The sequence below is a fragment of the Toxorhynchites rutilus genome, chromosome 2 (assembly GCF_029784135.1).
Source record: "Toxorhynchites rutilus septentrionalis strain SRP chromosome 2, ASM2978413v1, whole genome shotgun sequence".
NCBI classification, from domain to species: Eukaryota; Metazoa; Arthropoda; class Insecta; order Diptera; family Culicidae; genus Toxorhynchites; species Toxorhynchites rutilus.
The window spans coordinates 281,317,354-281,342,761 of record NC_073745.1 but is presented as its reverse complement, the minus strand read 5'-3'; the positions used below and the strand labels follow the sequence as shown (position 1 = coordinate 281,342,761).

General features: G+C 38.3%; 1 protein-coding gene and 1 pseudogene across 4 annotated transcripts in view; one reads left to right on the top strand and one right to left on the bottom strand.

The window, feature by feature from the left end:
* Positions 1-25,408, top strand: part of LOC129764816 (rap guanine nucleotide exchange factor 4) — a 511,489-nt gene that overhangs the window by 307,445 nt on the left and 178,636 nt on the right. For 3 of the 4 annotated variants that reach the window (XM_055764313.1, XM_055764312.1, XM_055764315.1), the window contains one exon: positions 23,382-23,528. In XM_055764313.1, coding sequence (XP_055620288.1) covers positions 23,382-23,528 — 147 coding nt within the window. Of the gene's footprint in view, positions 1-14,177; positions 14,340-23,381; positions 23,529-25,408 lie in introns of those variants that run through there. The other variant, XM_055764314.1, reaches the window with a different exon arrangement.
* On the bottom strand, positions 4,139-4,334 carry LOC129772039 (U4 spliceosomal RNA; annotated as a pseudogene).

Sequence of the window (25,408 nt, the reverse complement as noted above, 5' to 3'; positions counted from 1 at the left end):
AACTGTGTTGAACAACAGGCAATGTTAATACATGACTCGTTACCTGTAGCGTGATTAACGAAGGTTGTTTCGCCACTGTTCAATACGACCATATTACATTCTGTAAATACTTCATCCAAATCTTTTCCTCTGGAATTAAAGTAGGAGGATCCCCATGAAGGATGGTGTGTATTTATATCACCGACAAATATAATTGGTTCAGCCACACTACGAATCAGCGATTCGATATCTGTTTTGTTTACGTTTCTGCTGGGCGACAAATATGCATTTATGATGACAGTATTTATAGGTTGTCCGATCTTCACGATGATGACTTCTAAGGTGGAGTCAGTATCAATTCTTTGACTATTAATACCGTTCTTCACTGCAACAAGTACTCCTCCTGCAGCCCGATGGCAGTCAGTTCTATCTCTGTTATGAACCGTGTAACCGTTAATTTGCGGAGGATGACACATGGTCTCTTGCAAACAAAGCACCAATGGATCCTTTTCGTTGATCAACAAGTCTAATTCTGCCTTTCCAGTTCTGAATCCTTGGATGTTCCATGAAATTATCATGGGGTAATGGTTTGTTACCAGTTGAGCTGTAGCTGTATCCGGAGGGATATATAATTAGGTAGTGTAACTGAGCTATTGTACATATAACTTGCCTGCGGAAACAGCCCTCTCGTGTCAACAGCCGCCGACGGATCTTCAGGAAAGCCTGGAACGTCATCGGTCGGGGTTGACGCGAGGAAGGCCCTGGCTCTATTCGAGCCGATTATTCTGCTGCTAGTAGGTTGGTTGTGATGTTCATTTTCATTACGTTGAATATCTACTTCTCCAATGCTAAGTTCTCGTGTGTTCAATGAATTTACCGAAAATTGATGTGATGATGTTTGTTTTTTTGGATTTCGTGTTAGACATGTACGTTTGAGAAAAAAGACGTGGCATTGAATGATTCTATTAAAAAACTTCCATTTCACTGGAGTCACAGTTTTCATCTGTTGCTTTCTTTCTCGTAGCTTGCGCTTTGCGGGAACGGCCAGATTTCCTCTTTACATGTTTTGGCTTTTCAAGCTCTGTCGACGTAACAGAATACATATTTTGTGATGCATCGTGTTTGTCATCACTGCTGATGTCAATGGTAGATTTAACTTTCTTAGTTTTCGGTGATTTCGTTCCTGGGCTTGAGAAGTTAGATATGTTTGACGTGGACTGTCCGGTAGCTTGATTGTCTTTGCATTTTAATTCTTCGATTTCTACCTGAAGTTGTTTCAATCCTTTCAATATGTTTTTCGTTTGTATCAATTCCATCCGTAATCTTTCGATTTCTTTGTCCTTTTCCGATTCACTTCTTTGTTGTCTGTGGCGTTTCAGTTCCTCCTTCAACATGCGTGTTTCGTTGTCCTTCTCGCTGTCTTTTCTGATGTTCTCCAGTCTACTCTGTGCACTACATACTGCTGAATAAGTATTTGCACTGTATAATTTGGCGTATTCTTTCCTTGCTTCAGCGAATGAAATGCTACTTTCCGCTTTTATCTTTATGATGTTCTCTTCTTTTGCGTATATTGGGCATTTTTCATTGACCGGGGAGTGGTTTCCACTGCAGTGTTTACAAACTGCTACTCTAGTGCATTCCTCTATTTCTCTTGGGTGACTCTGAGAGCACTTACTACAAATCGCATCATTTTCGCATTTTGCAGTTACATGGCCATAGTTGAAACATTTATAGCATATCATTGGCGTTGGATAAAAGAGTCTGGTTGGAATACGTAGAGGACCAAACATCACATATTTCGGAGGTACGGTTCCGTTTATTGTGAGTATGAGCGTTGGTGTGTTAATTTTTTTGTTGCCTTCATTACGAGTAATCCTACTTCATCCAATTTAAACCACGAACAGCAATGATATTCTGAGCCTTCAGTTCCTGTTGTAACTCATCTTCAGTTAGTCCTATAACCTCACGGCAGCTTACTACGCAGCGGCTTATGTTTAGTCTTTCATGAGGGACGACTTCTACTTTTGTGCCATCAAGTAACTCGGTCATTTCCATTAGTTTTCGTGCTTGTTCCGTACTCCTGGTTTTAAGTGCATATTTGGTAACATTCTCTTCTGTGTGAGCTGCCTCAATTTTACCACAAACTTCATCAATTGATTTCCCAATGACGAAGGGATTTTTCGGGAGAATATTGTTTCAAATCTGTCTCAATGATAGCACAATTCTTTGTCCGTACATTCCCATTCTGTCCATCCATTTGGGTAATGTACTAGAATTCATGTATTACAATGGATCGCCGGGAGGCGGATGCAAAGGATCCAATGCCATTTAGCCTATGAAATTATTCTATCCAGTTCGAAGTAGTCAGATCACTCCACTTGTATAAACTGTTCAGTCTATGTTGAAACATTCACTATGCGCTTTAAGCGCCACTGATTTTCTTGTGATCAAGCTGGCTATGACTTTTTTAATAATATAAAAGGTTTTTGTTAGCACTTCCGATGAAAAATTCCGATTATGATTATTACAATTGACGGCGTTGGAACGAGAAAAAAATTCGAGGGGTTGTTTCCGAGACACGACCGCTTAGGACGTAGGACAACGCAATTTTTATTTTTGAAATTTGTTGGTTCATCATTTCGGATATCATTTGCGAATACGTCGAAATTTCATAAATAACTTTTTAGTGAAAAGTTCCGGGAACCTGAAAAAGTTTAATGGCTTGCGTGGTTTTGTAGAATCATTTCGAGAAGCAACGATTCTTTCTTGCCTTTGAGAGAACAATGCACTAATTGGTTATATGTCGCAATTTGATTCTTTATATCAATGCACGCATTGCACTGAACATTCAACGAGAGGCATCTTCCGCGTATCTCCATTCAACAAGCATCAAACACGCGTCTAGCAGATGCACATAGTTGCAGCGATAAAAATGAAACATCGAAACACACTTCATGTGAAATGTTCGCTAGCGTTCACAGCTCGAGGGGAAACATAAAACACAAAACGAGCAGAATTAGCGACCTTGGTTGTTTCGGTCACAGATAGATTCTGAGAATTTTCCTCAGAGGAGATGCAATACTTATAAGCTAGCGACAGCTCACTTACTTCGCAAATATTCTCTTTTCGCTATCCCTCTTCGTTGTTTCTATTCTTCTTCTTCTTTTTCTTTGTTTACGGAGACTTTAAATCCAACGATTCATTCGTCTCCGACTGTTCCTATTCTAGCGGCTGCATAAGTTGCTAATTATTGAAAGCTCTGTTCGGGAAAGCACACAAATGGACAGAACAAATGTATGGGAAAATGGGAATGCTTTCAATTTTCATCAATTTAAACCATGTACAGACTATGGAATTGTAATGTATCGCATATCAAACAAATCTTAGAGAATTTCCGATTCGATTGGTATGCAAATCGTTAAAATCCGTTCGCAGCAAAAATAGTTATTAACGTTAACTTTATTTCATAAAAACGTGACCTGTTTTCTGATTTGGCACCCTTAATGTAAGACGTAGTCCTACGTCAAAAATATTCTCAAGGATGTATTGAACGCTATTTTAAGTTCGCAAATCTATTTTCCCTTTTTCTGAAGGGGTTTTCACTACTAAAATTACGCTTTTTTTCGCATCTCGATTTGATCAACATGAGCAGCATGAACTTTCTATACAACTCAATTTAAACCAAAAACTAAACTTATTTTTTATTATTTTTTTCATTGATTCCTTAACTCTTATTCGAACGTCACATCGATAAAAAATTTAAAAAAAAAAGATTATTATCAGATTATTATAAGTCTTTTCTGATAAGTGATTAAATTTTCTCAAACTTGTATACAACCCGAACGAAAAGAAGAAAGAAGGAATAATTACCTAAAAATGTTCGATGTGAATTTCTCAAACTCTCACGATATTTCTAGAAGATTTATGCTTTGGAATTTTTCTATATTGAAATTCCATGGTTCATCAAGAAAAATCCAAATCAATTTGTATTCATTGGTATAGGCTTCATTTCAACATCATTTACAGGTATCGATTCACCCTATAATTCATAATATTAAGCATTTGCAAAAAAAATGGCTGTCAGAACCAGTGATAAAATGGTTGCGTTAGCAAATTCCGTAAAAGACAGACATCGTTAATTTTTCAGTTTTTGTAGTTGTTCTAACTATTTTGTTTGCTATACTGATAAGTGTTAAGTGCTAGGAAAGGTAAGAATCTACATAAATGGATGAACCATTGATCGTTTATGCATAAATCTTCATTAGAATTAGCGTTTAACACGTTTTTTTTTCAACTAGCAATAATCGCACCTCGGTAAAACCTCATTGGTTACGATATCGCCACTGCGCAAAGCTATACGTTTAACACGTTGAGTGCCACGATTTAATAGCGACTGGAATTTTTTAAACGTATTGGCGTCATCGATTCTTATCGTAGTGGAAGGTATTTTTGATCGAAAGGGAATGCTTATAAGCTTATATGCTAATATCAGTTACCTTTATTATCATATATTATACTGTCAGTCACCGGTGACAGAGGCAGTCTGAGCGAAAACTCAGTGTCAGTCACCGGTAACTGACGTAATAGTCAACGTGTTAAATAGTGTTCGAAATTTGAGACAAATGTAATTGGACATATTTTTGGTTTTTACCATAAATATAAATGAATTTTATTGTAGTCAATTAAAGAAATGGCTCTATTGTATCAAAAAATTAAATTAATTTCGAGAAACAGTACCATTTTCAGTAATTATACACTGATTAATGATCAGCAAAGCTTAAGTGTTCGGAATTCAAGACAAAACGGTATTTCAATTCCTCAATCCACATCATAAGTTTGATGATATTTTTCATTACATGAAATTAATATTAGCTATCGTCAGGAGATTTGATCAATTTTTTTGCGTAGGACTACATCTTACATTAATGGTGCCAAATCAGATAACAGGGCAAGTTTTTTATGAAATAAAGTTAACGTTTTTTTATTTTATTTATAATGATACTAAATCCCATTGAGAGATTAGATCTTCTTCACAATTTTTCGCCAATAGTCCCGATCCATGGCTGCAGTTCTCCAACTCCCGGCTGCACCGATTCTTGCCAAGTCCTGCTCCACCTGGTCCAACCACCTCGCTCGCTGGGCTCCTCTCCTTCTTGTTCCTACCGAATTCGATGCGAACACCATCTTTGCAGGGCTGCTGTCCGGCAATCTTGCAACATGCCCTGCCCATCGCACTCGTCCAGCCTTGGCGACTTTCTGAATGCTGGGTTCGCCGTAGAGTTGCGCCAGTTCGTGGTTCATTCTCCTTCTCCATACTCCGCTTTCCTGTAAACCACGTATATTGTTCTGAGCACTCGGCGTTCGAAAACTCCAAGCGCTTGTGAGTCCTCTTCAAGCATCGTCAATGCTTCGTGCCCATAGAGAACAACCGGTCGAATTAGGGATTTGTACATGGTACATTTCGTACGGGGTCGGAGTTTGTTGGATCTCAAGGATTTGCGGAGCCCATAGTAGGCACGACTTCCATTGACAATGCGTCTTCGAATTTCACGGATGTTATTGTTGTCAGTTGTTATCAACGAGCCAAGGTAGACGAATTCCTCTACCACCTCGAGCTCGTCGCCGTCGATCACAACACTACTACCAAGAAGAACTCTGTTGCGATCAGTCCCTCCAGCTAGCATGTATTTAGACTTAGACGCATTGATCCCAAGCCCAATCAGCCCTGCTTCGTTTTTCAGTCGGGTATACAAGTCGGCTACCGTCGCATGTGTTCTCCCGATTATGTCCACGTCGTCGGCGAAGCAGATAAACTGACTAGACTTGTTGAAAATCGTGCCCCGCATGTTGAAGCCCGCTCTCCGCATAACACCTTCCAGCGCCACGTTGAAGAGCAGACAGGAGATTCCATCGCCTTGTCGAAGTCCCCCGAGAGTCTCAAATGATTCCGACAGCTCACCTGAGATCCGCACACTGCACCGCACACCGTTCATCGTTGCCTGAATCAGTCTTGTCAGCTTTCGGGGAAAGCCGTGTTCGTCCATGATCCTCCATAGCTGTCGTCGGTCGATTGTATCAAAGATGTGGCCTTGAAGTCGACGAAGATGTGGTGTGTAGGGACCTGATACTCGCGGCACTTCTGGAGGATCTGCCGCAGTGTAAAAATCTGGTCCGTCGTCGAGCAACCGGGCATGAATCCGGCCTGATAACTTCCCACAAATCTACTTACTATTGGCGATAGGCGGCGGAAGAGGATCTGAGACAAAATTTTGTAGGCACCATTCAGGATTGTGATGGCACGATAGTTCCCACAATCCAACTTGTCGCCTTTTTTATAGATGGGGCAGATTACCCCGTCCTTCCACTCCTCCGGTAGCTGTTCTGTGTCCCAGATCCTGACTATCAACCGGTGCATACACTCTACAAGTTTTCTCGGACCTCCCTTGAAGAGCTCCGCTACGAGGCCATCCTTACCAGCTGCTTTGTGGTTCTTGAGCTGATTAATGGCCTCCTTAACTTCACCCATCGTCGGGGGTGGTACGTCGTCGTTGTTCATTGCACCGGTGTAGTCCTCCTCAACGCCGTCTAGGTCTCCTGTCTGCGCGCTGTTCAGGTGTTCATCGTAGTGCTGCCTCCACCTTTCGATCACCTCGCGTTCGTTCGTCAAGATGCCTCCTTCCTTGTTTCTGCACATTTCGGCCCGCGGCACAAAGCCTTTGTGCGAGGCGTTTAGTTTCTTGAAGAACTTCGGCGATTCTCGAGAACGATAAAGCAGCTCCATCTCCTCACACTCTTTCTCTTCCAGGCGGCGCTTTCTTCCCGAAAGAGATGTGTTTGCTGCCTTCGTTTCAGTCTGTATCGTTCCACGTTTTGTCGAGTCGCTCGTTGCAGCATGGCTGCGCGTGCTGCATCCTTCTCGTTCAGGAGCGCTCGGCACTCGTCGTCAAACCATTCTTTCCGTTGTCCTCGTTGTTCATACCCGATGACGGGTCCCTGGTGTGCTGCTAATTGCTGATTTTAAGGAGTTCCAGCATTCATCGAGGGGAACAGCATCCAGTTCGTCTACCCACGGTAACGCAGCTTCAAGACGCTGCGAGAATGTTGCAGCAACGTTCGGCTCCTGTAGTCGTCGTAGGTGGTACCGTGGTGAGCGCTGGTGTCTTATGTTATTGACGACTGACAGTTTAGAACGCAGTTTGACCATCACCAGGTAGTGGTCTGAATCGATGTTAGCGTCACGATAGGTTCTGACGTCGATGATATCCGAGAAGTGCCGACCGTCGATCAAAACGTGGTCAATTTGTGTTTCTGTTTGCTGTGGTGATCTCCAGGTGTAACGGTATTGGAGGCTGTGCTGGAAGAAGGTGCTACGTATGGCCATGTTCTTGGAGGCAGCGAAGTCGATAAGTCTTAGGCCGTTTGCGTTGGTTCGCTGATGGGCGCTGAACCTACCAATTACCGGTCTGAATTCCTCCTCCTGGCCGACCTGAGCGTTCAAATCACCGATGACGATTTTGATGTCATGTTTTGGGCAGCGATCGTATTCACGCTCTAGCTACGCGTAGAATTCTTCTTTATCGTCATCGGTGCTAGCTAGATGGGGGCTGTGGACGTTGATAATGCTGATATTGAAGAAGTGGCCTCTCATCCTCAATCTGCACATTTTTTCATTGATCGGCCACCAACCAATCACCCATTTTTGCATCTCCCCCATCACGATGAAAGCTGTACCCAGCTCGTGTGTGTTGCCGCAGCTCTGATAGATGGTATATCCACCATGGAACGATCGCACCATCGAACCTTTCCAGCACACCTCCTGCAGCGCTACGATGTTGAAATTGCGGGCTCTTAATATTTCCGAAAGAATTCGGGTACTCGCAAGAAAATTGAAAGACTTGCAGTTCCATGTTCCGAGTTTCCAATCTCTAGTCCGTGTTCTTTGCGTAAGTCTAGTCCGATTGTCCTGTCTCGAATTTCTTTGTGAATTTTCCTGTGCGTTTTATTTTTACGGATGGCTTGCAGGGCCTACACCAACCCCCTGTCTCGCCGGAGGACCGTCGTGCACAGCTCTTTTTAGAGTCCCCGCTGGCACGAAGACAGTGATCAGCCGCCCCTAACATGGGGATCAGACGCTGTTTTGAGCCGCTCCTCCATGGTGAACAGACGCTCGGATAGGCCCCCTTCCCTGTCAGCATACGACCAAGATCCCACCGGGGTTGGTTACCCGATCTTCACTATGGTTACTCGTACCCCAGCCGGTACCACGGGGAGGTAGGGATAGGAGTTACTGGACAGGAAGCTAAGGACCACGAATGGGGTCTATTTTATGCCTGCAGGTACGCGAAGTACCGATGGTACGCTTAGACCAGTCATTTACCAACCACGTTAATAACTAATTTTGCCGCGAACGGATTTAAACGGTTTGCATACCAATCGAATCGGTAATTTTGTAAGATTTTTGAATATGGTTTAAATTGATGACAATTGGAAGCATTCCCATTTCCTCATACATTTGTTCTGTCCATTTGTGCGCTTTTCCGAACAAAGCCGTCTATAACAGGCAACTTATGCAGCCGCTAGAATAGGAACAACTAAGGGTTATAGCGAAAAGAGAATATTTGCGAAGTAAACTCCACCCTTGCTTAGTAACTAAGCTGTCGCTAGCGCATCAATATTGCATCTCCTCTGAGGAAAATTCTAAGAATCTTTCTGTGCCCGAAACAACAAAGGTCGCTTATTCTGCTCGTTTTGTGTTTTATGTTTCCCCTCGAGCTGTGAACGCTAGCGAACATTTTACATGAAGTGTGTTCCGATGTTTCATTTTTATCGCTGCAACTGTGTGCATCTGTTAGACGCGTGTTCGATGCTTGTTGAATAGCGATGCAGGGGAGATGTCTCTCATACTCAGTACAATGCGTGCATTGATATAAAGAAACAAATTGCGGCATATGCCCAATTAGCGTATTGTTCTCGCAAAGGCAAGAAGGAATCGTTGCTTCTTGAATTGATTCTACAAAACCACGCAAGCCAACAAATTAAAAAAATAAAGATTGTGGAGTCCTACGTCCTTAGGGGTCGTGTCTCGGAAACAACCCCTCGAATTTTTTTATGTTTTTCGGCTTATTGTTTTTGAGTGTTTATTTACATCCGGTAAATGTTTTCGGCTAAATGTGCTTCGGAGGAAAATGCTATAAAACTGTTAGCTGCAATTTTGTAACTACTTCAGCGTAAAACAATCTATCATTATCAATATGATGTTGTTCACTAAGTATTTCAGCTATGCTACAATACATAAAAATTCAATATTTGAACACTAACATAAACGATCAACAGACACAATAAAAATGCTGCAATTTATTTATAGCATGAGTAAAATTTATCAAAATTTCACTTAATTTCGTTGAAAGTGTATACAATCACACTAAGCATTCGTTGTCAAAATAATGAGTTATTACAAACCTTTTGTCAAAAACACCGGAAACCCGAAAGTGGTAGAAAAGTAAATGCAACTGATCCTCAAACTCATTCGAAAATTTTGACTCTTTTCAAACGGAATCTGAAGTTGTTTTTGGAAGACGCGGGGTAAATTGTCCAGACGGAAATGATGAGGTTTCATTTTTGTTAATTTAAAAATGTTCCCACTGAACATTTTTCAAATTTTTTTTAAGTTTGTACTACTGTTAGTGGTCTTAATGTTAATTTTGAGCACGATCCATCATTAACATATTAAGGACCGCACATTTTGGGGCAAACTTGTACGCTTCATTTGTTCGGATTCCACGAATGAGATCGTTTCCTTCTGTGTGTATAAGACGAAGGCGGGTTATCGGTAGGCCTTTTTAGAGTCTTGTCAGAACAAGGTTTTAACCATCAAGCGTAGAAAACACGAGTTATTTCGTGATCCATCCGTAATAGATAAAACTCGTGAGCGGTTCGCAGTATGTTAAGAACAAGCTAACTTTTTTACTTTCTCAAAAACTCATAACTTTTGAACTAGTGGGGCGGTTTTGAGGACCAGCATTTCAAATTGAAGCCAATGAACTAGTCCTCTTTGCAAAAACACTACACTTCCTAAAAAAATGATTTTGTTTCGGTTTATATTGATTGTATTTGTTTTTTATAGTAGACATGGTCTCGGTAGCAAGGGAACCATATTGGTTATATTTTTTCTTGAAAGCTGAGGTTTTTTTACATAACATATCCAAATATCGGACAGGCGTTATTTTTGTTCTTGAGTTGTGATTTTACAAAATCAACCGATGGTCCGAAAAATCAATTATTACCCCTTTTTTCCATCACAAAAATTCATAACTACTGGGCCAATTCAGATGATCGATATATCACATTAAAGCCAATGAACTATTCTTGTTTAGATAAATATTACACTTGGGAAAAATTGAATTTTGTTTTCGTAATAATTGATTGTAATTGTTTTTCATAGTTTACATGCTTTCGAGGCCATGGACCATTTTTTTACTCATTGGCTTCAAATTGATATATCGATCATCTAAATCAGCCCAGTAGCTCGAAAGTTATGAATTGTTGAAAAAAGTCAATTATGGAACAAAGGTGAATAATGATTTTTCGCACCATCGGTTAATTTTGAAAAATAATAACTCAAGAACAAAAAATAAGCCTTCTTCGGATATGTTATGTTAAAAAAAACCTTAGCTCAAGAAAATAATTTTTAAAAAATATATAGCGCCCTTGGTCCCAAGACCATGTAAGCTATGGAAAACAAAAACAATCAATAATTTTTAAAACAAAATCTATTTTTTTGCAAGCTAGACTAGCTAATTGGTTTCGATTTGATATGTTGATAATTAGAATCGGGCCAGTAGATCAAAAGTTATGATTTTTTGAAAAAAGTGATTTTCGGAAAAAGGGGGAAAATTAATTTTTCGGACCACCCTAAAATGAAAAATGGGCACCCTAATAATGAAAATAGAAAAATACGGGTAGAATATTTTGCGATAAGGAACAAAACTACCTCACGGAAATCTGAAAACTACTATATCGGTTGGGCATGGTATGGTTGTATATATATAAAAATGGATTTCTGTCTGTCTGATTCTTATGCACGTGGAAATTACTGGAGCGATTGGCGTGAAAATTTGTATGTAGGGGTTTTTGGGCCGGGGAAGGTTCTTATAGGATTGGGCGATCTTTAGGAAAATATCGATCTTGACGGATCGATTTTCTAAACTTCACTTTAATTCACTGGTTAAATCGGTACCAAAGGATCGATCTGTACTGAATAGATATATTAAAAATCGAATGTCTTTTTTCCAATTTAATCACTCCCTCTATAAGTGTATTCTCTTCTAACCTCACCAGTCCCATAAGAATTGTTGCCCCTCTAACCTCGAGTAAACCACGAGTAATCAGTCGAATCCTACCAAACATAGCTTTAAGTTGAAATTTTGTATAAAGAAATCTTGAATTAGCGGCTCCGCAAAGCTTTTGCGATTGAGTCTTACAAATAAATGAATTGGAAAAAAATATATTCAGACGTCAAAGGTATTTTATTTTGATTCTCAGAATGATGGTCAGAAAAAAACTTGAAAGCCCAGAAAAATTGTATTTTCCAGGGCGTTCATCCTGTACCGTCATTGAATTATTTAATTAAATAAATTAATTGGAAATTATTATTAGAAATTCAACAGCTGATATTTATCCAGAACATCGCTGATAGTGATTCCATACAATTCAATCGTGCTATATGTCTGGCATTTACTCGGAATCTTGGTAGCAGTCTCAGAAATGGTAGCAGAAAATGATGGTGTAAATATAACTTGTAACCACTTGTAACCCGTGTCGGGCACAGGTACAGAGCATTGGAGACAGCAACATCACAATTACGAAAACACTTGTAATACTAACCTCGAGCCAACCGCGAGTAATCGGTTACATATTACTAACATAGTTATAAGGCAAACATTGTCGAAATATTGAACTCCCGGCCCCGTCAGGTTGACGCCATATGAGCTTTAATAAAAATATATATTTTGGATAAAAAAAAACCACTTGTTTTGTAATTACCAAACTTACAAAACTGCTTCTACTAAGTTTACGACCGCTAATTTGTCAACCTTAAAGGGATCAATTTTTTAGGAAACTTGTTAGGTGGTTTTTAGTTAGATCAAAATAATTATTCATTGAGAAACAAATTTGCAAAAAAATTTCTACGATCCAAAAGGTCCGAAAGATCTAAAAGAAAAGATCGATTTCCGCGATTTTTGGGAGTACAACGAATCGATCCAAACAATTGGAAACCTGAGAGGAAAAGATCGATCTTCCCAGATCGCCCAATCCTAAATCAGTGAAAGTCATGAACAAAACAAAAAAGCAAGAGCCTCACCGACAAAGGTCAATAAAATTACGATGTGAAATGTAATTTCAGAGATAGTTGATATCGTACGTTACTTGTTGTTACTGATTGGATGATTCCTTTGAGGATCCAAATTCGAATTTTCTTTTGTGAAATTCGTGTTCGCGGAGGTCCGCTAACTTAGAACTTGTTATTAGATATTAATGATTTCCTTATTAATAACTTTTTCTTTCTTTCTTCCTTATTAATAACTTATTAGATATAAATAATTATGAATAATGTCTAATACCCAGCCTCGCTTTAGCTAGAGATCGGAAAGCAGTCTTTCCTAATGCGTATATTACACACAACGGATCTGCTCGACACAAAGTCCAGGAGCAAAATCATTTTGGAAGAACGATGGTATTGTGATTAGAATATATTGCACAGACCGGTGCAATTTCATTTTTATTCGTAACTTTGAATTCAAGGAGAGCCACCGCATCCATTTTCGTACCGTCTGGCGCAGCGTGCTTCTGTATTTTTGCTATCACCCGCACACATTGTTGTTTCTATTTGTTGCCAGAGGTAGTGTTGGTATCGCTACATCGACTGACAGATAATACGCACTTTTTACAACCAGCATACGTTGACCACATCAGATGTTCATTATTTTTAACGTTACATAACTTGTGAGACTGAATCGTATATTGTTTTCGGTGATATATGCGTAAAAAGGTAGTAAATTGTCCAGTTGAATCCGGAAGTAGTCCTTTCTATTAATTTTGACGGATGAAAAAGCTGTCTTGACCTTTTCAGCTGCGCAGAACCCTGCCCATTCCAAGCACGATTCGTCACCAAAGTTCGAGTTGTTCTTTTTTCGTAAATCACGCCAATATCCATTAAATCCATTGGGTTCGGTTTGAATTAAGTTGAATTTACTTCATTACTGAGAACAACCTGAAAAAGTTTCAATTTCCTTTTGACCAACACTTGACGAATTGTCGCCCGAGGAACGGAATACTGAATACTGCATGATTCGCATCAACGATTTCGAAGTATTCAAAGCAGTTGGTATTATTGCCGGCTTATTTTGGTTGGAGAGCTTCGATTTACCTGAACGTTAAATTACTCGTAGTCATTTCAATATTGATCAAATACTATTAGTGGATTTCCGATTTTTTAATACTGTAAAACCCCTAAATTAACTTGTTCGTTATAATTCGAACTTGCTAGCAAGAAAAAATTTGTTATGAATCTGGCTAGTCACGAATTTTAGCCTCCGACAGTTTTCTTTTTACACGCTTCCTTTCCGACCTCTCCGCCTCACCCTGAATAGCAACATGACTATGCAATCTTTTTCACATATCTCATAACGGCAAAAAGTTTTTCAATCTGCACTTCGAACACGTTCTGCCCGTGTGCACCGACATCGTTCCAACTTACATGGAACACTTGGCTGAAGCAAGTGAATTTTGTGTTCACAATAAGATAGAAACAAATCCTGTCTTGTCTTGTTCTTTTCCTGCTATTTGAAGAGCCGCCCACCACCCGGAATAGCTCCATCGACAGCTGCTCCTTTGAGAGTCTCTAGTAATCGCAAGCGACACCATCCCACAATAGTTGTTTCCTCCCACGGCCACTCGCCAATATTTGCCACTGGATCAAACCACCCAAGGACTAGGACTACTTGAATTTGCTCTTTTGGCACATTGGCCATCGTCAACAGTGTTACATTTCGTTGGCGATTCGGCAAACTTGACGGTACTTCTGTTGAGTGCCATTCTGTCCAAACGATCCAACCGAATGAAGCTCAATCTACTATCGAACAACACCATACGTAAGGACATTAGCTTGATAACTCAAACAAATTCGGCGAAAACAAAGGTGAAATGACATTCCCTGTGAATACTTTTGAGTGAAAACAAACAGTACGCGAAGCGTGACAAAGACACTCCCGCTCTCCATTGGAATGTGGTACCTGAGAAGCCGACGACGGCACGGTGGATACGACCTATCGAATAAGGACACCGCGAGATGGAGGAACAAGGTAAATAATACGGATCTGTAGATAAATCGATTGCGATGAAGCGAACGCGAAATAGAAGAGGATTGCCACAGCATCTGGCGCTGTGGATGGTTCAATACAGGTGAACTGCCATAACAATAATTTTCACGTGGCTGAATTGGCTTTATTGTATTCCTAGAACAAAGAAGAAGAATATTTCAAGCAATCAATGTTGAGGGGTGGATGCTCCAATTTTCCAAAGTGCGATTGTTGAAAGTCTTACAACTGCTTTGAACTTCCTCGCCAATGAAGCAACAACGACTTGTAAAATGCATTCAAGTGTAATATAGAGAAATATAGTTGAGAAGTTTGGGTAAAATCTGACTTCCACAGCAGTGGACGTAAAATTTTTTTTGGGAGTGTACTGCATCCTGCCCTTGCTGTGATGCAGGACGAACATTAACAATGCATCACACAACGAGGTGGGTTGGTACAGCTCATTTCGGCTGAGTGCAATGAATAGGGATAAAGTAACTTTGCGAAAAATGATAGTAAAAATAACAAGAGGAAACTTAAAACTTTTGCATTCTGCGTTCTGCATTCTGTAAATGTTTACCCTCCCTATAGGGAACATTATTTGCTCTACAGTTTTGGGGAAGCTTTTATTCGAGGGCATCGTTTGCCTGAATTCCATTACCCAACGCTTTCGATATTGAGCTGCTTTTTTGTGGAAAGATACGTCCGGTACACGCCACATTTATTATAATGAAAGTTTACAAGTACATTTTTCAAAAGTTGCAAGCGAGCGCTCGAAAATTGATTCTTGGAAAATGAAAACCAAACATAATGCCCATGAATATTTGAGAATCGCTTCTCGTCCAATGTAACGTCAAAGAATTATAATGGGATAGAAAGAGTTATATCATGTTTTATAAATTAAATTCAAGCATATAACTTTTTAACATTCTTTTCAATCAATTCTGTATCCACCCTCGATATCAGTAATCTTCAATTTTAGACAATTTTAGGTTTTCAGGCGGAATATCTATGGAAACATCATTTTGGACATGATAAAAATTCAATAGCTGATGATTGACTAATGATTTTCCCAGGGCTTAAAACAGTACGGTGTCGCTTTTATGTGTTGCTGAATAACGCATTTTCTGTTGGGGGAGGCTGGCCACTTTTAGTTTGAAGATTGGCCCACTCCATAAATAACTCCACTCCACAGTAAAGGTATGTATCCACGATTTATGTAGGTTCCAAATTAAAGACTCCGCAAATATTCCACCATACACGCAAAAGCGATGTTCTAAAACTACCTTTCGATTTGCGATGCGATCATTATTTGTTGAACAATTAATCATCAAAGACGAAGAGGAAATTTTGCATTCAAACGACAATATCTCTGTATTAAAAGGTCCTACAGGGACGTTATGAGAATCAAATGGAAGCTGACTAATTGGATTGGATTTTCTATTGAATTAGTTGGGAAAAATTGTGTTTATTTACAACAACTTTTTAAAAACCAGAACGAAATCGATTTTTTATTTCTTTCCGATATTTTTGTCAACTACATTTACAAACTCTAAGATAAAAATGTTCGTTCGTAAAATATTCGAAAGCTTGAGAGTTTAAGCTTTGAAATGATGTACATCGCATCTTTATGCTTTCATTCTATGTACAAAAAAATGTATTTCATTTGCTATGAAATCATCGGGAATTACTTTTCGGGCAAACTAATATAGTCCTATCCGAAAAGTTTACTGAAAATTCTGAAATGCACTTTAAATCCATACTTTCTACGAAACCTTCAGAAATATTTTTTTTTGTGATTTTCGAAGTGACGGCACCTTAGCAACTCTAGCTATTTATGTCATTTTTGGAAGGTTGACACTTCTTTAAATGTCATACAAATGTCAAAAAGACATATTTTGTATTGGGTTCTATTTCTTTTTTTTCTTTTTCTGTTGATTCCGACCAGAGTACACACGAAAGATCTCTTTACAGCAAATGAAGGATTTGGTATGTGTTTTACATAACGTATCAATTATGTAAAAAACTCTCAGCTTCCCAAGAGTCATCTAAAAAACTAAAAAAATCTTCGGCCTCGACACCTCAAAAACTTCATAACGATATTTTCCAAAGTTTTCGTCTGATCATCATTCGGCATGCAGTTCACGAATCATTCCATTCATTTTCATTTCATTTCCATTCCATTTAAAACCTTTCATTTTCTTTGATCAGTCAATATATCGCTTGAGATACAAATTAGTACAAATAAGTATATTCCACAAAATCATCAAAGAAAATGGGCAAAAATAAAATATTTCAAGAACGTAAACATAACGAGCCTGTATGAGTTGATCATATGTTGTAGAAAAAGTGTATAAAAAGTTTCAGCATTCGAAAAGCAAGGATCTTTTTGGTTACGACACCTTAAACCAGAGAAACATGTTTTGTCCTAAAAAATCCTTTCATCTGCTGTAAAAAGATCAAAATCGGTTACACTGCTCAAAAAAATTTTTTTTTTTTCAAATTATTATATTCGTCGAAATGTGCATGAATATGGGAACAAATTATATCACGCTCAAAAATAATTTTCGCGTAATATGATGGAAACGTGATATATTCGAAATAGATTATTTTTTAATCTTTACTTTTTCCTTCATCTTCCTCGAAATCAATATATTCATTTCTTTCTAATTGCCCATTCTTCATACTGATAGCCAGGGCTCTGCATAGTCATAGTCAACTGAGGATAATCAGCTGACTATCTGACTGACTCTATCCATAGTCAGTTAGTAATGACTTTTGGCTTCTGCACGCAGTTTCTCCGCCAAAACGACTGAACAGTCAGTTGTACGTTCAGTCGCTATCTCCCTCTACCGACTCATCTATATCAATTCATTCTTCCCAGTCAAATTGTCCTCATTGCATTTTGAAGTGACTTCGCCCAAAACGAATTCGTTCCTCTCTTTCTCTCTCCCATGTACATGTGCATGCATCGATATTTGAGTTCAACGTGGTTTGACATACGCTACAGGTGAGCTAGATTCTTTTGTGTCATACACGAAAATTACTTACACGTATAAAATAACGTGCAGTGTGTGTGCGCTATTTTGCACGCCTAATACTAACTAATACTAACGCGAGGACCTTTATAGCATACTTGATAAATGTCTAAGTTCGTTGGTTTGAGTTCACGATGGGTAGACAATAAACCGTCCATTGATGGGGTAACTTCTTTTTTGCATCAGAAATCATGTTTTCGTTCCTCTTTATAAGGACGTAAAAATAATATTGCGTACGCGGGTATGAATTAGTGTCAGGGGGAAATGGAAGTGTGGATTGAAGTCAGTTGAATGAAGAGACAGATTTGTATTCATTAGTCGAGTCAGTTAAAATAACCACTGACTGGACTAGTTCACCAGTCATCCTCGCTAGTCAACGCTAGTCAATTCATTTTCTAGTCAAGTCTCTTTTGACGTAGGACTACGTCTTTCATTTCTATACTGGGGTGTAAGTTCAAAGTTTCGAAAACGAAGGCGTTACGCCGGAGAACGAGATTTTGAACGTTAATAGCTCCTAAATAACTGAACGAAATGGTATGATAAACACTTCATTCGAAAGATAAAATGTCTACGCGTTATATGCTTGCTACTTTTTGATCCAAAACTTGTTTCAATAGCCCTAAAATTGCTTTCAAAACAGGCTATTGAAATTACACCTATCGGTATATAAACGAGTGCCGCTCGGAAATCCACTCCGTTATGATTGTGCAACAGTTATGATTGCGCAACGATTGAGGTACGATCGCTGGAATGGATGGATGTTTCCCTAACACAAACTTCAAAACCATGAAGTCTGGCGAAATCGGCATTGCAAAATAGATGCAAGCAGTGGGTACTTTTGTACTCGTTTGCGTTTTTGCAAATTGGAATGTTTCCCTAACACATATTTAAAAAACATGGAGCTTGGGGAAATTGGCATTGCAAAATAGATGCAAACTACGGGTACGTTTGTACTCGCTTGCATTTTTGCAAACCGTAATGTGTTTTCCCAATACAGATTCCGAAACCAAGAAATTGGGCATTCGGGCATCGGCATTGCAGATACATTCAAGCCGGCAATACTTTTATACCCCCATGCTTTTTTACACTCCGGAATTCGTTTTGCTAACATGGTCTACAAAAGCGGGTACAAATGCAACGCTTTGGCTCGATTATTCAAGACTGCATTAGAAGATATCTCTTCATGTCGCCAGCTCACTGAACGCATACCGTTTGATGATTAGGCAAAATGTTGATAACTATTTGCTGCAATAACTACTACCATAATGCATGAATTGACATAAATTGGGATTAGTTTGCAATTGAATATTCGTAAATAGTTTCATTCATTCACTAGATTAATCAATAATATAATCAATAGATAGCTCTGCGCAGCGGCGATATTGTACCCAATGAGGGACATCCGAGGTGGGATTATTGCTAATTGAAGAAATACAATTGATTACTAAACCAACGGCAGTCCTACGTCAACCTTGCGGTTATATCATAGGTAGAACCCATCCATAGTTTTTGTTGGCGTCGACTGCCGAAGCAGTTTTAGTCGAAGCGAAGCTGCTGAGATGACAGTCGGTCCTCATTTTTCACCTTCGAAGATTTCGGGCCCTGTTGATAGCATCTGACATCGAGATATATTCTTTCTTCTTCGAGTTCCCGTACGACTATTTCAGTTTCTGGAACAAGAATCATAAACAGATTTGACGGAGAAATTTCGTACTCATAGATTGCACCACATCCATTTGGTGATTGTGGTTGATAAAACATGCTGCGAAGACTAAAATAGCAGAGAAAATGCCAAAATTATACATCTTTTAATGTAAAACAGTGTCTGGATCAGCGTTTATGAACTTAGCATGATTGTTATCTCAATTGTTTCTGGGTTGATTAGATAGTTATTTCGAGTTATTTTCTGCTACATGGGTTGACCAATACGTTTGTCAGTAGAAAAAAATCTCATAATAATCTATTATCACATAAAATTTCATTAGGGCGCACTACAATTAACTAGCATGTTAACATGACATGTTAAGCATGAACTTCCGGGATAAACTGATTTTGGAACCATACACGAAATTGTTGCCTGTTCATTCAAGCATCACCAGATTCTCGAGAATACACTGGAAGTGACATATATTTTAAACTTCGAAGATTGTTCAATCTTCCAATTATCATCAATGGCAATTCAAGCTTATCACAGAACACGGCCCGAAAGTTATCTGGTTTGATCAGTTTTGATTCTCCTTTTTCCGTATGAACTAATGTAATGTTTTGATGTTTTTGTCGCGATGATATACCTGGTTTTTTATTACATACAATATTATGAGCTTACGAAAACCGAAACTCTTTTTTGAAATGGAGAAACTTCTGAACTTGAGCGATGCAGGTACTCAAAAAATAACGCACAATTTTCGAGCTCTGCATGTGAATCTTTTTTTTTTTCGTTTTCAAAAATGCCCAGCTTTTACAAATTATAAACTTTTATAGCCAACTTTCTGGTGCTCTTGTCACGTAAGTCTTGATGTAAAAGTTGTCATTTCCTATAGTATTCAAATAACTGGATACAATTGACGAAATAAAGTACTGTACTACTGCCATTTACCCGTATCAAACACAAGAGAAAGTCGCTCAGAAACACCCATATTTGTTGATTTTGAACGTTAGAAAATAGTACGGAGGTTTTTAAAATAAATACCAAGTATTCGCTGCAAATTCCACAGTAAGAACATCTTTCGCGAATACTTTCAATCACTAGAGGCGGGATGAAAGCTTAAAAATAATTTGTTCTACTTAATTCTCATTTTTTGTTCAATAATCTAACGACAAATTGAACTTTGAATATAATTTCTTATGTTTCGAAAAACGTGATATAAATGAAACATTTTCAGTGATAAAATCGAGAGTCTGAATCTGAACGCTGGCTCTAAATATTGGCTTAAAAATCTGATCTATAGTCCAAAAGCTTTGAGACTACGATTAACAGGAATATAGGGTATAAAATGAAAATCTGAAAATTGAAAATATAACAAAATTATGAAAGATTTCCAACGCTTATACGTTAGCTATTGAATAATTGGAAAATGTATTGCATTATCTGAAAGAAAATCCAATCAGTCCAACCTGTATTGTTTTCAAATTGCAAACAAAGCACAGTTTGAATATATCCACACCATCGCCAAAATTATCGTAATTTATTTTATTCAAGGGATATCACTGTCAGTTTTTTTTCACTTATGTGTTGAACGAATGTACGAAGCTATTTCTTCCAGAATGCATTCACAGAATAGGCACAAGGTATGCTTGTATCGACGCGCAAAAGCATTGATTCGGAGCAGGAAAAAAAAAATTGCACCTTTGGCTCCGTCTTTGCTTCCGGGGAAACATAAAAGAAATTTCTTTTGTGATTTCTGTTCTAGTCTCACTCCAGCCGGCGAGCAGCTAACAGCTACACACCTTTTCCCGACGCGAAGTCTGACAGTGAATTTGGTTCGGAGTGTCGATACTGTGTTGTGAATGAAGAATATCACATCGCGCGGTTAATATGATCTATTTCCAATGTTTTGTTATTAATTTCGCGGCGGACGTTTAATGGAAAGAGCAGCGCGTCAGATTCCATATCGTAGGTTGGACAGTGTTTACATATTACATTTTATTGTTGATTTTATGCTCTGTTAAGGTACCCCTGCTGGAAAGTCGAAAAATAATGAATTTTTGTGATTTTTTCAGATGCTAGGAATAAAGTGAAGTGTTCGAGTATTTTCGTTATTGTTTAAGGTATATTTGAAGATGCATTTTCCATTTTTCGAGTGTACGAATGGAGCTTTTGAAACTTTAGGACAATATCGTAAGCGTTACATAGCGGTTTTAAAAATCGGAAAATTACCAAAATGGCCCCCATTTTTGTTAAAAATGAGATATTTTTTATGATAAATCACAGTTTAGAAACTCATAAAAAATCGAAAAAAATAGATATCTCCAGATAATCCATTTTTACATTCTGATAAAACAAAATCATCCAAATCGGACGAGTAGATCCTGAGATATCGAATGTTTTCGTCTAGAAATGAACACTAAACATCCAATTATAAATATTACTATAATAAATAATAAAAATAAATTCTACCGGCTGAAAAAACATGACTTCGAGCAAAACACGTTTATAATTTCTACAGCAATACTATATCACAAGAGGTGATCTCATTCTTCTGGCTGTAACTTTCCAACAAAATCAAATATCGAAAAAACTTTTTAGGACATCATTTCTGAGGGTGATTTTTTCGACCTTCCAGACCGGGGTCCCTGCTTGAAGGGATGATGATGATGAAATAAATGAATAGTTGCCGGTGGCCGCGTTTCATACTGAGTACCATACGTGCATTGGCAATAAAGAAACACATTTCGACATATGGCCAGTTTGTGTATTGTACTCGCGAGGACGAGGATGAATTAGGAATTAACCATCCTCACCTGCTTCTACAAAACCACAAAAACTTACTTCAACTGAATAGCGATGGGATTCTCCAACAGAATTCATTTATTAACTTCAAAAAAATCGTTTCCCCCTTTTCCCCACAGCGCACACAATGTAACATCTTGTAGCTATCACCCGATTCTGGAAAGCCCCAGAAATGTTTTTCCCGTTCGCATTTTCTGTGTCCCTGGGAAATCCAGGGAAGTTACGATATTATTGTCAACGGCGGCAAACTGATAACTTTATTATAGTTTCCGAAGTTTCACAAGAAAGCAGATATTGTCAGCATAGAAAGAAACTAGTAACAACCCTTCACACAGCCACCAAAACTTTTTATTAAAAGTTATTTTTTCGATGCAGTCTTACATAATATTCGATGAACAACCGAATCCATCTTCACTTCAAGTCGTTCTCTTCGCTTGCAGTTTCATCCTTCTTCATTCATTTATCCTCCAAAATTGACCAATATTACTTATTGGGTCTTAACTCTGGTGTGTTGGCGGACGATATTATCTTCGGGCCACTGTTCGACTGAATTTAAATATCGACAGTTGGCTTAGTTGAGCCAGAAAAGGCAATCAATCTGAACCTATTCCAAAAAAGACAGAAATATTACCTGAAGACACCAACATTCTTTTGTTTATTTCTAGAATTGAATCCTAGAAAAGAATATAATTATAAATATTTGAACGCAATTCAATAGCAAAATCCATTTGTTAATAGATAATGAAAGATGAGAAACTGATGGCGTAAGCGTACGTGAATTCATAAAAGTTCAGTTGAAATATTTGTCGTAACGAACGGATCTGGAACTGAATAAAATTCATCGCATTTTGGGCATCGATTTTATTTTGCACAGAATGGATAACGACTAAAAGCAGAGTGTAACATGCGAACTTTGGAATACATATTGTTTATTTCGTTGAATCCAACTAAATTCCACAACCCCGGTTTTCATCAAAACTGATCCAATTCCGTTAGGGCACCAAGAGTAAAATGAATTCAACAAATTCCTCCATTCCATCCGTTCGGGGAACTTGCCACAAAATAATGTTGTTACTAATGATGAGGACATCCCATCTAATGAAACTGAATGATTTTCACATGGCTTTCTGTTGGGTCCACTCGGATCGTAGCTGCATCTCCCCGTCCGCTGTTCCATTTGATTGTTCCGCAAAAAACTTACTTCAACTGAATAGTGATGGGATTCTCCAACAGAATTAATTTATTAACTTCAACGAAATCGTTTCCCCCTTTTCCCCACAGCGCACACAATGTAACATCTTGTAGCTATCACCCGATTCTGGAAAGCCCCAGAAATGTTTTTCCCGTTCGCATTTTCTGTGTCCCTGGGAAATCCAGAGAAGTTACGACATTATTGTCAACGGCGGCAAACTGATAACTTTATTATAGTTTCCGAAGTTTCACAAGAAAGCAGATATTGTCAGCATAGAAAGAAACTAGTAATTCCAGTGTATCAGATGCTATGTGTACACATTCGAACTAGCAATCTAAAGCCAGTTTTATTCCTTCTTCTAATTCCAGCTTGCGGTAACGCTATGTAATTTGGGCGTCGGTGCTACCTTCGGAGAGTCCATCTTACACGACCTGCCCCGCGACAGTACGGTAGTGACGAAAACAACGTGCGAATTGCTGCGGGTGGAGCAAGCAGATTTCAGACTGATTTTCGAGGTAAGTTTCTCACCGTAAATAAAGTAAACTCAGACTCAAACGGACGAATAATATATCGCCGACCGCGCCGATGTTTCCTGTGATGCGGGATTTAGTATTTAGCCGACTTCTTCCCGGCACATACGGGCATTAAAACTTATACGATTCCATCCGATTTCACACAACTCTTGCTAAACCACATCGAGCAACTTTACGACAAAAGCCTTCGCGCGTCAAGTCATGCCCCAGCGCGCGAATTTAGTATCGTTTCACGTCAACCCATTCCACGAAACAACAAATCACAACCGAACAGGATTCCGTGTGTGTCGTAAAATGGCGAATATGGGGTCTCCCGCCCCCATTATTTCCACCCAATGACAGCCATTTCGGTTGGTGTGGTCCAAAGCATGTGTGGAAAAAAAGCAGAATCATCTCAGAGTGACTTGTTAAAGTCATACGTCTGTGCGAAATTCCATCGCTGCTCGCACATACGCGTTCTTCTTTATGGCCTGGCTTGGCTATGTTTTCATTGAGCCGGCTGCCTCGGCCCCATGAGGATAAATGGCGAAACTTTTCCTCTCAATCTTTGGGAAGTCGAAAAGTTGGAAGTTTTCCTCTATTTGTAGCTAGTTTTTTTTGATCGTTTTGAGTGATCTGATGGGTACCATTATTCAAGTGTTTATCTGTGATGCTGACGCTGAGAATGATATGGTTAACGACAGTTTAAATTAGTTTCAAATTGCTAGATTTATGACGCCTCTCTGTTTCTTGTTTCTGGTGAAAAAGTGATGACGGTTGAACAAAAAAAAAATCGTATACGAAAATTATGACAGTTTTTTGGTGGATTGTGAAAGCTTGATAATTCAAATCATAGAAGACTATCACCCTCATGCTGCTCCAGAAATAGCAATAACTTTTTCACAAGGCACTTCTTTTGATAAAATTACTGGTTCGTAATTTCAGAAATTATGGAAGCGTGATTATACTGTCGCAACTATATCTAAAATACGGATTTTTAGCGTTACGTAATTTGTGCTTCACGCCTAAGGGCGCATTCAGAATCATTGAACATTCTTGAATAAATTTTTTTTTACTTGAAATCCAGAGGTCTGATTGAAATATAATACACGGCAAAGTTGTTGGAAAATTATTGGAATTATAATAAAAAAAAAAAACATTTAAAAAACACTGTTAACAAATATTGCTCAAAAATTTAATATAAAAAGTATTTATAGCTCAAACAAGACCCATTCTCTAAATATTTCTAAAAATATTTTCATTATAAAATCCTTTCAATTTAACAAAGTACGTATAGTGGGACCGTGTCGGACTCACCAACATGAAGATATGAATTTTTAGAAATTTATGAATTTTCAGTACTGTGCGTAATATAAAAAAATGTAATCTATAATAAATAATCTTGCATAAAAAGCCAAATGACGAATTTCATGCCAACTAGTCTTAGGAGTGTAAAGACATGGGTCATTTAAGCAACTTTGGACACTTGAAATATTCGAAAAAGAATTAGACTACTTTTTGGAAAAAGACAATTTATTTTTTATTTTTTACAAAACATTATAACCAAAAAATTCTACAAAATTCTTGTCAAAGGATGAAATGTTAAAATATAAACTTTTGTCCAAGACATCAACTTTCTATCTTTTCTAGTTTTTGGAATATAAGTCATTTTTTTATGAACTCTCCTGAAAAAAATGATGTTTTGCTCGTAACATTTTGTGTGTAAATTCTCACGTTTGACATGTTCTTGACATGTTTCTAAATAAAGAAAAGTTAGCAGAGCATGTAAATTGCAATAATTTATACATAAAAATGTTACGAATCAAACATTAATAGTATTTTTTCAAAGAAAAAAAAATGAAAAAGTTGTTGTTCGAAAAACT